Here is a 15,574-nt window from a genome sequence, read left to right on the forward strand (position 1 = left end):
CCCGCAACGACCCTTGACAAATACAAAGCTATATCTACTGGGATGCATTTAGCAGAGGCTAGGAAACACGAGCAACTGTTCAAACTCGTGATCAAGTCTAGAACGCAAGGCGCACGCTGTCAACTGCCTGAGCTGCTGGTCGAGCTGTCTGTCAGGTAGCCCCATCGGCCCAGGACCTTGAATACTGCCATTGTCCCGTCGATGGTATGGAAACACAGGACTGCTGACTGCTAACGAATGGCCGCGCATATCAAACTCGTGCTATCCTTGAACGTTGAACACTGGCTAGCACAAATTGTAGATGTTGTGATAGTACCCACAGGACATACCCTTTGGGACTGGCGTTAGTTCATTTCAAGAGAATGTTACTTGTGGCCTTAAACCATGATTTACCGGTATACTACCGAGCTTATCGATACAACATGCGCGAACGGAGGACGAAGAATACGGTGAATGGAGAATTCATAGCAGCTTTCCCTCTCGTTTGGCTTGCTGCACTTGTGCGAGTCGCTGGCTTCTGAGTGTTGCTGAATTTCCTTGTGCAGACTTCTTGGCCGTTGTGGTGGGTGCAGGAGCTGCGACAGTAGATTGGGAAAGCGATATACGTGTGTCGTCTGAAGCGAAACCTGGTATACGGATGTTATGATTGCGTTCTGAGCAAGAATCATGATCTGTGAGCTCCCCGATGAAAGTGGAACGGAATAACACCATGGATACTTACCCAGATGCAACTGGAGGTCCTTGACTTCGAGGGAATCGCTCCCTCGGTGCTTGGCTAGCCGGCATCCGAAATTCGTGACCGAATCTATAAACTCATCTGCAATTTGCAAGAGCAGCTAATGTGGTTACGTGAGTCCCATGGAACAAACGAAAGAAAAGCGAAACATACGTCTTCAACCTCGGGTTCGATACGCACGTTGGGATCGACGCTCAATACCACGTCCTGGATTGAGCGGCGCATGCTCTGGTCCCCGGGTGTGTTCTTCCTTCTCGTGCGGTTGTCATCAATCGACAACGTCGTTTCCTCGCCCGACCGAGCTACCTGCGCCGGGGTGCCTATCACCATAAAAGCACGTAGAAAATAAATAATCAGACAGAGTGACACACAGTATAAGCCATGGAAATTTCTGACCAGATATTCTTCCAGCAGTCATGCCGCCAGTCAAAGTCGGTCTTCCCTGTTGTGCCGCAGGCCATGACACGGGCCCAGGATTGGTTGTAGCGAGCGTTTGGCTGATGGGATATCCGTCCCCCGTTGTTGAGGTAAGGACAGGAGCAGATGAGCCGGTTTTGAACGCACTAGTGGCGGTCGATACTGCTGTAGGTGTTATCCCCGCTGGCTAGAAAAGTGATACATCGTCAGTCGATGTGATGTCGAGCACCGCACACGTACATACCTTGGCTGAAGTAGTTGCTATAGACGCTGTGGATGTTCCCGCTGTCGTAGTAATCGCACCGGTAGCAGGAGTCTTATACCTCTCTGCATATTCCTTCAGCTAGATGGATGTTCAGTCGAACCACTCCTAAGGCACAAAAAGGAGTCGATGCCACAAGATCCGCACTTGCCTGTTGAATCTGTTGCGCGTTCAGCTTTCCCTGGCGCGCGAGCTCCCCAAGCTGGCCCATATTCTGCGCAAGAAGTTGCGCAATACGCTCTCCTGTGATCGGCTCACCATTCTGATTCTTGAACGCGTTCCCAAGTGCGGTGATGATGTTGGCCGGGCTGGAGGACGGTGCTGGTGCTGGAGTGCTTGCCGCCGCTGCAGTGGAAGGAGGTGTCGGTGTCGGTGTCGGTGCGCTGGATGTTTGTTGGTCGTTTGCGGCCATGTCTACACAGTACTTGCTCGTTGGCCGGTCGGTGACGGGGAGCGGAGGAGTGATTGTGCCGTTCAAAGGTCCGGAAAGTTACCATACGTGGAAGGCCTTCCGATCCTCGCCGGGACTTTTGCAGGTGATCAGCTTGGATTCATACGGACATTTCGTACGTCCTAAATTTCACAAGATATTTTTTTGCCGAACGTCGCACAACACGAAGCGGCCTGAACATCAAGCAAAGGGAAATGTAATAAGAATTTAGAGCCTCGGCTCACGGCTGTAAGGCCTTCGGGCTTGATCTATCCTTTTCCTTGGTTGGCTGCAACTAAATACTTCCAGTTTGCTCGGTTCTGGTTAGTGTCATCACATGATATCTGCGATGCTACGGTCAAAGCACTGGGCACACGCATAATAGCATATTGCGAAACCATGAAGGCTGGATGGTTCGTTCTCCCGTTGAACATCTTGTACGACCACCCGGACCCAGTACATCTTTGGGAGCAACTCCAACCACCAGATCGGTCTGGGTATCCACGCCTTACCAAGGTGTGGGCCAACATGATGATCGGGCCGAAGTCACGACACAACGCTGCAGCTGCTTTTATTCTTCTCAGTCGTGCTGACGACCGGGAAGTCTGGAGAGGTCTTCGCTGCTTCGTTCGACGAATGCCGTGATCCTGCACCGCTTGTTTTCGGCGATGAAGGACCATCGAAAACGTTCATGGCTTGGTCGAAGTGATCACCGTTTCCATGTGGTGTTTTCTCGTTACGGGAAGAACATAACGAGATGCGGGTCCCGCGAAGATTATGAAGACCGTGGCGCGTGGCCGTATTCTCACCATAGTTGAGAGTTCCATAGTCTTTGGTTTTCCTGGGGGACTGCTAGGGGAGACCAGATTCTCACGTGCGTCAAGAAAGGTCCTATTGCATTCCCCCAGAAACTGATATTCTCTTCCTCTAAGAACTCCGCAGAGTAGGGGGAAACGAAGTAAATATATATTTCGGCAATATTGGACCTCCGTTTCCGCAAATGACGCATGTTATGACAACGGCTCAATGACTTCAGCTCCGAGGACGTTAATCTCTCAGAAAGATTCTCATACGTGGATTTTGCGATCCACCCTCATTTCTGTCTTCTATTCAATCTCTTAGCAGGACTCCACGTGGATATTGCGACCAAATTGCGACGATCCACCCTTGTTCTCCAGAATTCCCGCCCTCTGCGTTTGCTCTGCGAAGCCATCAATCATATGCATCTCGATTTTCGACTGGCTGCCGCAGGGGGGAAGGCAGACAAGCCGTCTCGCTGCAGTCTTATCACGGCCACACCTTCGCTCCATCCACCAACAGAGGAAGGGCAAGATGTGGAGGCGTCCAGAAGGTGGGATACGGTTGGTTGCTCCAGTACCCGGCAAGTACTTCTGGTGTCCAAACACATCCGTGAGAGGAAAGTTCATTGAGGCTGCCTCATAGACATATAGTAGTCACCGGACTAGGATCCTCAGGGATGTGGCACTTGAAGCAAAGCACCGTAATCGCGTTCTCGACACTGTCGCGGTTGCGCTGACGACTGGTAAATCTAGAGAGGTCGCCGCTGCGTTCCAATTAAAACGCCAGGGTTTCATGCCGCTTCTCTTTGCAACTTCGCCACCATCGAAGACAATCGGGTTGTTCGTGGCTTGGTCGAAGAAGCAAATCGAGCATGGCCCGGAATGCCAAGACTCTTCGCAGATCTTGATACGATCCGCCCCCAATCCCCTGTCTTCTACGTTCGCTCTGCGAAGCTACCGATCATATGGACCCCGATTCTCGACGGGAAGCTGCAGGCTGGAAGGCTGAAATTCCGTACCGCTAAAGTTTGCGAGTATCTGCGTTTCCGCCATAAAAGCCTGAGCAAGCATGCAAAAGGTTTTTCTTCTTCTTCCTACACGGCATCCCGTTTCCTCGAGACCCGGCTTCACGCCAACATTCGCATCGTCGCCTTTATGTCAGCATCCCGTCCAATACTTTGGGCCATCGCCATCGGCAGCTTGCAATTAGAGTACGGTTTTCCGTGGCTTCCGCTGGTCCCACGGCAAGCCGTATCCTACTTGTGCTCTCCTGGGTCACCTGTACTCACGTGCTCGTACCTGAGCGTGTGGTTGAAGCACACCTATCCAGTCTAGAACGCCAATCAGTGCGGGACTAACACTCTGTGTTGGTTGTTTCCAGACCACAGGAAACCCTCTGATGAATGATGAATATCAGTCGAGGGAGTCGGAACCCGGGCGATCTTGAGCAGTCGGTTTTTATGCCCGTGCGGGTAGGAAGTTGGGATGGGGTTCAACGTTCAAGCTTCCAGTTGGTCTATGAGGTCGTGTTTTAAACGACCGCTAAATGGCTTTCTAGAGGTTGATACGACATCTTAAACACGTTCGGTAACTACTAATTACACTGTTACATAAGTGGAACCGAAAGAAAGTGGAAGGCCGACTGGAGTGGCATTTAAATAGTGTATAGGTTAGCTTAATTTAAGCCGTCGGATTCGGGTATGGATGGAAAGGATGTGCATGCACGAAAGCAGAGGAAGACTGGTCAGGAAGCGAGACGGAGCGTAACTGCTGCGGACTGAGGCGAACGGGTATGTGGGATTTGACGAAACTGAAAACTGAAAAGCGAGGCCAAATCTGCAAGACGTGTCGAGATTACGGAGCTGCTGGTATGGTTGATAAGTTCGAAGGGTTGTACAATATACGGCATATGCGATACAGGAAGCGCACCGACGATGACGTGGATGGAAGAAACATGGATTAGAACCGGGGAAGAGAGGTCAGTGTCGACAAAATGCTTTGTGGCGCCGCGAGCCCTTTCGTTTGGTTAAGTGATGATACACGTTTACATATTAGCCTTTCAACAGAAGGGATTTAAGACGTCGAGGTAGCCCTTGTGGTGATTGATCAAGGTCCACCCTCGCTTTCGCATGCACCAACAGAAGAAGGGCAAGACGCGGAGGTGTCCATCGACATCATGTGGATGTTTCCGCCCCGCTTTAACTGCCTTTCGCTAGCCGCGACCGATATACCGGACCTGTGACTCGTCGACTTCAACGTTGAACTGGAACTCCAATGTGACCTCAGGGGGGTATGCTCAAGTTGTGGGGTCTCGACCCCTGCGCCGCCGCTTATGGAGAAGTCGCGTAATTCGCCAATAGGTATGCCTTGATTCATATTTTGCAAAAACAGCTGTGACAGAATTACACCATCTCCCAAACTCTTGTCCCTCTCTTCCTCGATATTGAGGGGGAGAGGATAGCGGGGGATGAAGGGCTCTGTCGAATTCTGGTGATTGAGGGCCGCCTTGCGCGATGTACTGCGAGATTTCTTGGGCACGGTTCTTCGTCGTCCTTTTTTGGAACGAGGAGCGGCGAAGCGATACTGGACACCAATTCCCTTGGTTCCAATCTCGTCAAAATCCAATCCGAGGGCTGCTGCAGGAGGTGGAAGCAGTGGGGGAGGCATGCTCGCGAAGGGATCAGGGACAAATAGATAGTCCGAAGCGGAATCGCAATGTGGAAATCTGGCAAACGGGGATTTAGAAGTAGGAATGCCACGGTTGGGTATGGGATGTTTTGTCGCCTGCTCTGGAGGCCCCAAAGCCGGAGTGGGGGGCATGACTAGATGAAACACCTCGTCTTGAGCAGCACTGAAGAGCAGCATCCAACTCACCATGTATAGCGATCAACAGGGCGACGCTCCATGCGCAAGTAACAGCTGCGCGTGCAATAAAGAAATCCAGCAACCTACACGGCACAACCGAGCCAGCCTTGGCGAGATTGAAATCGGTTGCCATACGGCTGACGATTACTTCCAGAACGATGTCTAAGGCGGCACACAGCAACGCGAACACTTGAGAGAGAGCAAAAGCAAGAGGAATACGCAATGGATCGTTCGTGGTTGTTGCAACAGCCGGAGGAGCTGTGGCCGGGTTGATGGATGAGGTTTTTCTGTCCATCTTGGGTTGGTGACGGGCAAGAGAAGCGGGGAACGGCCATGTTTCCATGGTTGGAGAGGACACGCGTGGGGGATACCTATCCAGTTTATGGAGGGTGCTACGGGTGTGTGGGAGACGTGCAAGAATGATATATGAAAGCAAGGCGAAGGAGAGAACACGCGAGGTAGCAGCAAGAAATGGTGACAAGAGGATAGGGGACTGAGGGACAACTGAGAACGCGAGTGCTTCTCGGAGGAGAACGATAAGAGTGTATGCAAAACAGAAAAGGGCGGACGACATACCGCATATGGTCAACACTGCAACGAGGCAGAGGAGGGGGGACAAGGATACATGCTTGTAGTGAGCTATCCGGTAGAGGATGGCAAGGGTAATCGTGGATACTGTGCATAATATCCGTAAATGGGTGGATGGACGGATGGTTTTACACTCACATAGGCATTCGAACGCAGATTCAAAGGCTGCGGTGAGGTCGGAGAGCAAGGCTGGCAGTCTGTGCTGGGAGAGGGTGAGTTCCATCGCACCAGATGCAGCGGAAAAGAGAGCAATTAGGACAAAAAAGAGGGCCGAGGAAACGGAGAGATGTCCTGAAAGCCATTTGGTAGTGAGAAGGATCAGCGAAATAGGGGGGAGGATAAGCAGAAGAGCGGAGGAGATGGCCAGCGACGACGGCGACGACGACAGCAGCAGCCTGTATGCGTTTGCCATGGCATGAGACGGGATGCGCGTAGCGAAGGGAGTCGTCCACTCACCACTACAGATTCGGTAAACGTCGATCCTCGGCCTCGCTCGTCCTCAGGGGGGTCTATCGCGGAGTCACAGTCACATGACGTGACAGGACGTGTGCGTGACAAACGCGCTTGTCACGTCCTCGACTACACGGTCATCATGGCCAGCAAGACGCTCACAAACTCGGCGCACGAACCTGGCTACACTTGCATTACATTCTCTAGGGATGGAAAGTAAGTTGGACACTGCACCACACACCCGTCCTCCTCTCAACTTCGTAGACTGTCGTACACTGGGGGCTCGGACAGCCTCGTCCGGATATGGAACATGGAGAAGGACCAGTACCAGGAGCCAGAGGTAGCTTACGAGGCCGACGAAGGAATAACCTCTATCGCAAGTTCCGTGAGCAGCTCTCCCGCTCACGTGTCGTTCAAACATGAAAACACCCTTGTTTGTAGAACGACTACTGGTTGTCGGGAAGTCAGGACTCTGAGGTCCGAAGCTACATTCACGGAAAACCAGACCTTCATGGGCTCGTCTTAAAGGCTGCCGGTGTATCCATTCGGGATCTTGCATTCGATCCTGCCGGGAAACGCGTCGCTATTGCCACAGAGTATGTCTCATGTTCTCATTATTTTGACGTGACCAACATATTCACTGCGTGGCAGTGAGACAACAGTGAAGGTTGTGGATATAAATGACATAACCAACGTTATCCTACTCGATGGCCATAAAAAATGCATACGCAAGGTGACCTGGCACCCTTCAGGAAATTTACTCGTATGCTTTCCTCTTTTGTCCCGCCATCACCTTCCCTATTGACCCGTGAATGTTCAGACAACTAGTAGCGCGGATGGAATCGTAACGGTCTGGGACATATCCGGCTCGGAGCCAAGAATCGAGAAAACAATCGATGGTGTCATTCCTGCTGTTTCGGACCCCGAGTCTGTCGACCTTAGTCCTTTCACAGTTTATGTCGCTTACACTCCTATGGCAGGTCCCCAGAATTCATGCACGACTGTTCCGCAGTTTGGCATCCCTCCGGCCTCCACTTGTACATTTCATCGAGGGCTCATGGTATGTGTAACCTCACTTCACAATGCAATGGAACCGCACTAAATTTTACGCTGTTCAGACGTCGTCGTCATCTCCCGTCCAAACTGGGAGAAGCTAGCTTCATTCTCAGACTCTAGCATTACCGGTGCGATAACGGCACTTGCCCTCTCCGTGAATGGCTTGTACCTCGCGAGTGCCTGCAAGGAGGAAATCGTCGTATGGAGTACGCAAACTAGGCGTGTATTATGGAGGTAAGGCTCTCGTGCCAGCTGAGCCGGGTCATCCGACATTTTTTTGTTTTCTTCTATCCAACTTAGACAGTCAGGCACACCGAAGGCCATCATCACTCAACTCGCCTTTTCCCCCTCCCAGAACCTCCTCGCGTGGACCGATAATGAGGGCATCCTTACCTGGTGGAGGGAACCGGTTCCCGCAGGCTCCCCTGATCCCGTAAAGCAGAGCACAGCAGCAAATATACAGGGCGGATCCACCAAACACAAAGTTCCCCCAACCTTATGGGGAGCGGACGACGATATTGACAACAGTGGTGTTGACAATAAAGGTATTGGTGCTGGCGGAAATGATGACGGGAATCAGTACGGGGATGACTGGATTATCGATGATCTTGGCGATGGGATGGAGGACGAAGCTGAAGAGACTGGGCAAGTGGAGGCAGGAAATAAGTTTGTAAAGGAAATGGGTAAGTTGGTGGGAAGTGAGGCAAGAGCGACAATCCACTGAACCTCCTTGCGCAGTCAGTATCACGAAGGCGCAACCACCTTTTCAACCTAGTTCGACTCCAATGGAGAACAAGCGGCGCTATCTCGGTAAACTTTTTATTTGCAGAGTCTAACAGGTGGATTGGACTGACACTCTTAACATAGCGTACAATACAGTCGGTGTGATCGAGGTAGCGGACCAAGACACGCACCACATCGTCACCGTCGATTTCCATGACCGCTCCGCGCGGAAGGGATACCATTTCACAGACCACTTCAAGTACGACATCGCATATCTCGGCATGTTGTTCTTCCTATGCTGACAATTCTCGCGCTTGACGCTTCCTCCGTGCAGGAGAACGTGGTGCTCTGTTCGCATGCCCCCCAGAACAGGAGCACCCGGCCCAAGTTCGCTACAAACCTTATGGAACCTGGTCAGCTCAAGGTGACTGGGAATATACCCTTCCCCCTGGCCAGCGCGTCCTCGGCCTCGCGGCTGGAGGGGAGAAACCAACGAAGTCTCTGCGCGATCCTTCTACGTCGGGCGGGGATATTCAGGGGCAGGGTAATGTCGTGGTTGCCACGAGCGCAGGAGACCTTACCTTTTTGAGTGGATCCGGTATGGAAAGAATTGTGCTGGGGCTAGAAGGGGAATTCGTGAGCATCGCCGCTGCAGAGGAGTATGTTATTGTTGTTCATCGGCCCGGGGCGACCACGATTGACGGTAAGTGGACAACGAAGTCACGCGTGCCAGTCGTTAGTTGAGTGTTGGTTGATGGTGGTCGTACCCGCACACAGGATCTCAGGGTTTGACTGCGACATTGATTTCCTTCGGGGAATTTGAAGTCCTCCAGCAAAAGCCTCTCCCGATCCCGAAAGGGCACGTTTTAAAATGGATTGGAATAACGGATGAAGGGGTGCGTTGACCATGATCATTGCAAGCTACATGTTGAATGTATCCGTGATGGCAGGTCCCAGCGATATATGACTCTTCCGGACATATGCATATCATGATTAATTTCCGCCGCCCTAATCGTGCGAGCTGGGCACGGATACTCGATGCGAACGCGCTCGAGCGGAAGCAGAACCGGGACGAGTCGTACTGGCCAGTTGGTTTATCCAAGGATACCCTCATGTGCATCATTCTCAAAGTCAGTGGTTGAAGAATGTGATGTTGATCTGGTGGTGGGGCTGACAACCTCGCAGGGCAGACAAGAACACCCAGGGTTCCCTCGACCACTCATACAGGAAGTTCCGTTACGTATGCCCTTCCGGAACAAAGACTCAGTCGACGCACCCATCGAAGAAAGGTAACGTTCTTTCTCAGGTTCATATTCTCACTGCTATCCCAACCGCGTAGCACTGCACGCGAACGCATATTTATCAACCTCGCCCGAGATGGCCTCGAAGACGAACTTACGAACCCGGAACTTGACAAGCGCGAAATCGAGCTCGATAAATCGCTCATCAAGCTCATCCAATCGGCTTGTAAAAGCGACAAGGCCCCGCGTGCGATCGAGCTCACTAAGCGGCTGCATTTTGCACATTCGATCGGTGCGGCATCTCAGCTTGCCGGGTTCTATAGGCTCCTTGGTCTTCAGGAGAAGATTGATGCAATCAAGCAGTGGCGTGAGGAGCAGGGTGGCACGCCTCTGGAGAGAGCACGGGAGAAGAGGAGAGAGCTTGAGGAAGAAGATCGATATATGAAAGCCCCTAAGAAGCCATTCCAGGATTTCGAACCTCCGAAGAAGATTGAGAGACCAGCACTTGCAAGGCCAGCCGCTGTAGTAGAGCATACGGAATTTACTGCGTCAAACGCAACGGCCAGGGCGGTCAGGACGCGCGTTGAGGCACAGGAGCATGGGTGGACGCCACCTCCAGAAGGGAAGAGGAAGAGAGACACGGAGGATGAGGTTGGGTTCAAGGATCTGGAACGCGAGCACAATAAGAGGTGTGCAGTTGGTGAGACCTCGACCCCGATTCCTTCGCCAAGGAGTGAGTGTTTTTTCCCTCGGCCTCTGTACAGAATGAACTGACGGCGCATCCAGAAGAGAATCCATTCGCGCGCAAGAATGGTTTCGATACCAAACGTAATCCCTTTGCACGAAAACCAGAGTTTGACAAGCCAATTCAGAAGAGCGAAAGCTTCTTCAACAAAGTCGAGGCTGTCGAATTCAACGATAAAGGCAAACGTAAGTTCCTCCTGTGTAGCCTCTGATATCTGGTCGAATGCTGACGGGCCATAACCCAGGACCGGCGAACGGCAAGGGCAAAGAAAAGGAGAAGAAAGACTTGTCTCGGCAAACCACACTATTTGGCCTCCCCCCTAAACAAATAGCGGAGAGCAAGTCGAAGAATACAACAGGCAAAATACCTGGGACCGAGTCGCAAGGGAGCAGTAGTATTGGGGAATCTCAAACACAAACTACAGATGTGGATATGACAGAGGCATCATCGGTATCAAAATCATTAACGTTCGAAGACGGTACTTTGGTCCAGCCTCATGAGGACGGCAATGTGGTTGAGACCCAACCCATAGAGGAGGATGAGGAGGGAGAGCCAATAGACTGGCCGGACTCACCTCAGACGTCGGGCGTTGAGCTTGCTATGGAGTAATCCTGCATACGTACTAATACATGTTTTCTTGTTTCGTTTCCGCCTGCCTGCATCAGCTGTAGCAATATATAGTATCGCGTCGGCGATAGACAACACTTGCGAGGGGGGTTCCTCCAGAACTTGGCGCGTATGACCCTCACGAGAACATGAGATGGATTCCTGGCAGGCCTTTGGTTAAACGAGTCACGAAATGTCACGGTAAAGAGTCCTGGAAGAAGTCTGGTCTACCTCCAGGGCGGTCAAGTTGTGCTTAGTGACAGGGGGCACAGTCATTGCCTGCGCCATAGAGGCCTGTGCACTGTATGTTCATTAGTGACTACTGTCTGTCGTAATATGCATGGAATGAATAAATGAGGGAATGGGGATATTTATAAACCGCATCTCTATCTGAGGTCAACGAGAAAGAATACGTCAGAGGACGCTATGCTTGTGAACTTGATCCTGTATCTGGTGAACTTGGCTTGCTGTTCGCGGTGCCAGACGCTTGATTATTTTCACCAGCTGACCTAGCGGCTCCCTCCTGCGTGAGTTTTACTTCTGCTTCTATTCGTTCTCGCGCGCGGACTACTTTCGACTGCAGATAATGGGGGTATACAGGTGCCGTAGGTTGTTTGCCCGTCCGTGGGCTGCCTGCTGCTGGTTCTGGAGCAGGCCGTGGGGAATTCGCTTTGAAGAGATGCTCATAGTTCTACGACCGCAGGTCAGTCAGCACCAACGTACCGGTCAAGTATTCATTGGTCACTAAACACGGAACGGATGATTGTTGTATACTCACCTTGAGTATTTGCTCCATAGCCTCTCCCCGCTTGACATTTAATATGAGATGGGCTTCGTCCAGTGTCATACGATGTTCTCGGGTCAACTTGTCCGTTACAGACGTGGACGTTGCATTGCGGACGCCGGTAATGTCAGAAGCTATACCGCCCTGCGGCGAATGTTTAGCATCTGATGCATGGACGGAAGGTGTCATTACAAGGGGGGATATATGTGAGTAGTAGATAGAGTGTTGTCAGCTTTGCGTATTAGACGTTCTGGGCTAATGAAGGACGAACTTTTCACGGCTTGTTTTCCTGCCTCGTAAAATGCCTTTCCGAATATTTGTGCACCCGTAATGAGTATTTGCACGATGACCCTGGGTGAGGACTATGGAACAAATTCAATCTGCCCCGTCATTCCCTATGTCATAGAATGGACGACGCACCATGATAATATTAACTACGGCACCGACGACGATGTGATAACTCTAAAATACGAAGAGGACCTACGCTCCTCCCGGTCACGTGACCACTCTCAAAATTTCTCCCTGTCCAGTGTACTCCGGTCCAAATCCCTCGTTGCCATGTTATCATCGCCGGCCTCGCGCAAATCCAAAAAGCGGAAACAGTCCGATGTCGCGGACAGCTCTCCCATTACGCCTAAAGGTCAAGAAGAAAAAGCGCGCCTCATCTTCATCCTAGTGCTGTTAGCGAATTCTGTACCGTCAACGCAACCACCGTATTGTCCGTGCCGCCCATATTTGCAAATAATCTCCGCGCAGGCGTGGAGGAGTTGTTGGACAGTATGGTTATGCGGTACGTTTTTTCTCAGGAATTAGTACGCTCAGATCCTTTCGATGACCAATGCGCCCGCCCCGTTTACTCCCCGATGGATGGTGCACGTATCATTCATTAGCCATATCCCATCTTTGCAAGGCGTCTTCCTTGCACATTCTAATACGCGGTTTCTGAGCCGTACCGCTACGGTCCGTGGTGATTGCCCGTTCGCAATATGTAATGTAGGTTTTGACGCGACGGTATGGAGCCCTCGTGTAGGCATGAAACTGGGTGAGCAAGCGCGGCGCTTCGGTGAACCACGTCTCTCATCTCACGTTGTACTTTTGGTATTTGCATTGAATGTGCAGTCGGGAAGATAAACTTATATTCACCGGACCACGTCTCGGTCCTCGTTCACCGAACGTTCAATGTCTCTATCCCTCGGCACCATATTCCCTCGCGATCAGTGGACATTTGAATATGGTCCAGCAGAAAACGACCCGGAGTTTGGATTTGGGCGGGATTCGGAAGGACATGCATCATCTGCCGAAGGAGAAGAACTTACCTCTGTGACGCGGGAAATCGAAATGCAAGATGTCTTACCTGACGCCATGGCAAAACAATCGAAAGACAAAGTCTCAGAAAGTAGTGGGCGATGGGTACACCATCTAACGGGAAAAAGGCTCGGTGACCCAGACGGATACCTCGAATTTACTGTCATTGGGTATGCACTATCTTTGGGGATTGTTCCATATGATCACACATACGTTGAGCCAGGTTGACAGTCGCTAATGAAATGCTTTCTTTACAAGGATCCATCCAAGCTGACCCTTTCTCACCTGAACATGTTCTCCACCGACAGAGCTCTCCAAGGGCGTCGGCTCCCTCTTCACCTACTTCGCGCCGTCGTCATCATGTCACAGATGCCACCACTTCATCGCCTGTGCTAGGTGATGCTGGACCACCTGCGGACGAAGGGGAGGAAGAAGAATTTGGGGAAGATACCTTCACTGACCTCGTCCGCCTCGAGCGTGAGGCAGCTGAGGGGCAGCGAAAAGGACCGGAGCGCGTCGAGAAAAGGACCAAAAAGCGGAAACTCAAAGAGGACCAAGCAGGTGCCAATGAGAAGGATGCAATTGGAGGGAACCGTGGTAGGGGGAAGGAAAAGCGCGAAAAGAAACGCATGAAACAAAAGAGGGAACCAGACGACGTATCATGATTGGACCTGGGACATACTCATACGTGTCGTGGATCTCTTGAATGTCATGAAACAGAAGCATTGCTACTTCACTGATATTTTTGCGCCTCTCCTCTGGGCAGCAGTACAGGACTTCTTTACAAGCACAAAACTAACTCGATATCGAGTGTTACTGGGCAAGCTACACGCGTCAGTCTGTACCTATTACAGATCCACGGGGGTTAGACACTGAACCGCGTATCTGGAGAATTAAAAGTATAACAAACAAGGAGCGCAATAAGAAAGCTGGAGGAAATGAACATCTTAGTTTGACCAAGAGAAAAACTACATCCTACAAGTTAACAAACAGAGAGAAGTCAGGAAAGTAGTCAAAGGTGACTGAGACTAGGATCACCAAGGTTGCAACGTTGTAAAGCTAACGCAATGCACAAAAGAACCACGGTAACGATGATATTGTTTGCACTTGTTGCTCTGGGTCCAAGGAAATGTGAGTAATTTGGTCTATCGACTGCTGCTACGCTTCGCAGGTTTCCTGAAGCGGACGACGACAACTGTGACGTTATCATTGGTCAGACGCGACAATGCGTGCTGCACGAGTGTATAGCTGGCTTCTTGTGCGTCCTCGATATGACGCACAAGGTCAATTGCGCTTTGATCACCAGTAATGTCCCACAACTGTGTCAAGGATGGTGAGTCCTGTGTAATATATGGCAGGGAAGGACCACAAGACTTACGCCGTCGCAGGCCAGGATCAAGAACTCATCTTCGTCGCATAACCTGTGTCTCCGTTGTATAAGGGGACCCAACGACGAACTCTTTCATCGAAGAATCACCCAAGCTTCTCGTCACCGCCAATACACCATTAACGCGTCCGCTCATCACAAAACCGCCTGCGTCCGTGATGCGTTTCGCTTCCTGTTTGTCGGACCCCTTGTGATCGTATGTGAGACGTACAGCTTTGCCTGCGCGACAAAGCACAGCGCGCGCATCGCCCGCATTTGCAGTATAAAGCACGCGTCTACACGAACGTGGAGGGGTGATAACCGGAGGAGACGACGGTGGAGAGGTCGCGGGCTGGGATGGGTGAGGTGGGAGGTCCGCTTCCACTTAGATTCTTGAATGCCCTGGCAATCCGGTTGCCCGATGACGAACTCTTCGTCTTTTTGTGATTCTTGGCACCCGACGGACCTGTTTCCTCGCCCGACTCTCCACTATGTGAATCAGATCCGCTGGAGTGGTTCCGATTGTGTTCAGGGGTGGTTGGCGGAGATTTGAGGAAGGGTTGGCGACCATACTCATCCTCGATGCGGAGGAAAGCAGTTGCTACGGTACAACCGGAATGGATCTTTCCATCGGATTCTTCGCAAAGGTGAGAGAGACGCCTATCCACAGTATGGAACGTCTCATTGAGAATGTCTGGAATGGTGGTGGATCGGGAGGTGCGGAGTGCGTTGAGAAGATACTACGGGTTCGATAGGGGCAAGGGTCAAGGGTGTTCGCAAGTGACGGGATGAAGAGGGACCCTGCGGAACAGAACGTACCTCGTGGAAATGCTGGCCGCACCACTCAGCTGCATGCTTGCCTGCATGCCCATCAAAGACGGCAAAAAAGCCTTGGCCTCTGACGCCGGCATAGTCGACGACAAAAGAGTGCGCATCCTCCATGTATCTGCGCGTACCCTTATCTTCAGATACACCTACTTGGAATGCGGTGTTACCAACTGAATGCTGGTTTAAAATCTGATATATAGGGGGTGAGGGGTCGATGATAGCGGCAAGTGCAAGCGGACGTACTCCGTACGTGTCGCGGCCTTCTGCAGTTGTGATTGACTTGGAGCGTGCGTTTGGGGAGTCTGTAAATCGCGGTGGGGCAGTACGCATAGTTGTATCCGAGTCTTGGGGAGGGCTGGGGAGGGGTGGCAG

General features: G+C 51.6%; 5 protein-coding genes across 5 annotated transcripts; 1 reads left to right on the forward strand and 4 right to left on the reverse strand.

Moving 5' to 3' along the window:
- Window positions 1-462: 462 nt before the first annotated feature.
- On the reverse strand, window positions 463-1,827 carry F5J12DRAFT_902718 (transcription initiation factor TFIID subunit A-domain-containing protein; the record flags this gene model as incomplete). The annotated part of the gene is made up of 6 exons (XM_051748323.1): window positions 463-653; window positions 722-836; window positions 890-1,056; window positions 1,133-1,340; window positions 1,398-1,496; window positions 1,567-1,827. 6 exons carry the CDS (start codon window positions 1,825-1,827, stop codon window positions 463-465), a joined length of 1,041 nt encoding a protein of 346 aa, XP_051604999.1.
- A 2,924-nt stretch (window positions 1,828-4,751) lies between these two features.
- F5J12DRAFT_946234 (uncharacterized protein) lies at window positions 4,752-6,510 on the reverse strand (the record flags this gene model as incomplete). The annotated part of the gene is made up of 3 exons (XM_051749743.1): window positions 4,752-5,467; window positions 5,520-6,185; window positions 6,237-6,510. The coding sequence occupies 3 exons, from the start codon at window positions 6,508-6,510 to the stop codon at window positions 4,752-4,754; spliced, it is 1,656 nt and encodes a 551-aa protein (XP_051605000.1).
- A 170-nt stretch (window positions 6,511-6,680) lies between these two features.
- F5J12DRAFT_946238 (uncharacterized protein) lies at window positions 6,681-10,994 on the forward strand (the record flags this gene model as incomplete). Its single annotated transcript, XM_051749744.1, has 19 exons — window positions 6,681-6,764; window positions 6,813-6,933; window positions 6,990-7,144; window positions 7,200-7,311; window positions 7,369-7,475; window positions 7,529-7,608; window positions 7,667-7,838; window positions 7,905-8,287; window positions 8,343-8,414; window positions 8,472-8,524; window positions 8,577-8,586; window positions 8,662-9,030; window positions 9,105-9,223; window positions 9,278-9,457; window positions 9,513-9,616; window positions 9,667-10,301; window positions 10,355-10,498; window positions 10,558-10,918; window positions 10,985-10,994. Exons 1-19 carry the CDS (start codon window positions 6,691-6,693, stop codon window positions 10,992-10,994), a joined length of 3,261 nt encoding a protein of 1,086 aa, XP_051605001.1. The 5' UTR covers window positions 6,681-6,690.
- A 122-nt stretch (window positions 10,995-11,116) lies between these two features.
- On the reverse strand, window positions 11,117-12,190 carry F5J12DRAFT_194068 (uncharacterized protein). Its single transcript, XM_051738347.1, has 4 exons — window positions 12,124-12,190; window positions 11,975-12,065; window positions 11,698-11,867; window positions 11,117-11,610 (listed from the first exon to the last, which is right to left on the reverse strand). The coding sequence occupies exons 1-4, from the start codon at window positions 12,124-12,126 to the stop codon at window positions 11,344-11,346; spliced, it is 531 nt and encodes a 176-aa protein (XP_051605002.1). The 5' UTR covers window positions 12,127-12,190; the 3' UTR covers window positions 11,117-11,343.
- Window positions 12,191-14,153: 1,963 nt separating this feature from the next.
- F5J12DRAFT_902721 (phosphatase 2C-like domain-containing protein) lies at window positions 14,154-15,532 on the reverse strand (the record flags this gene model as incomplete). The annotated part of the gene is given in 6 exon segments (XM_051748324.1): window positions 14,154-14,327; window positions 14,387-14,410; window positions 14,430-14,752; window positions 14,805-15,114; window positions 15,194-15,391; window positions 15,446-15,532. 6 exon segments carry the CDS (start codon window positions 15,530-15,532, stop codon window positions 14,154-14,156), a joined length of 1,116 nt encoding a protein of 371 aa, XP_051605003.1.
- Window positions 15,533-15,574: the final 42 nt, after the last annotated feature.

Source organism: Pisolithus orientalis (genome assembly GCF_024613125.1).
Source record: "Pisolithus orientalis strain OTSU chromosome Unknown F5J12scaffold_2, whole genome shotgun sequence".
NCBI lineage: Eukaryota > Fungi > Basidiomycota > Agaricomycetes > Boletales > Pisolithaceae > Pisolithus > Pisolithus orientalis.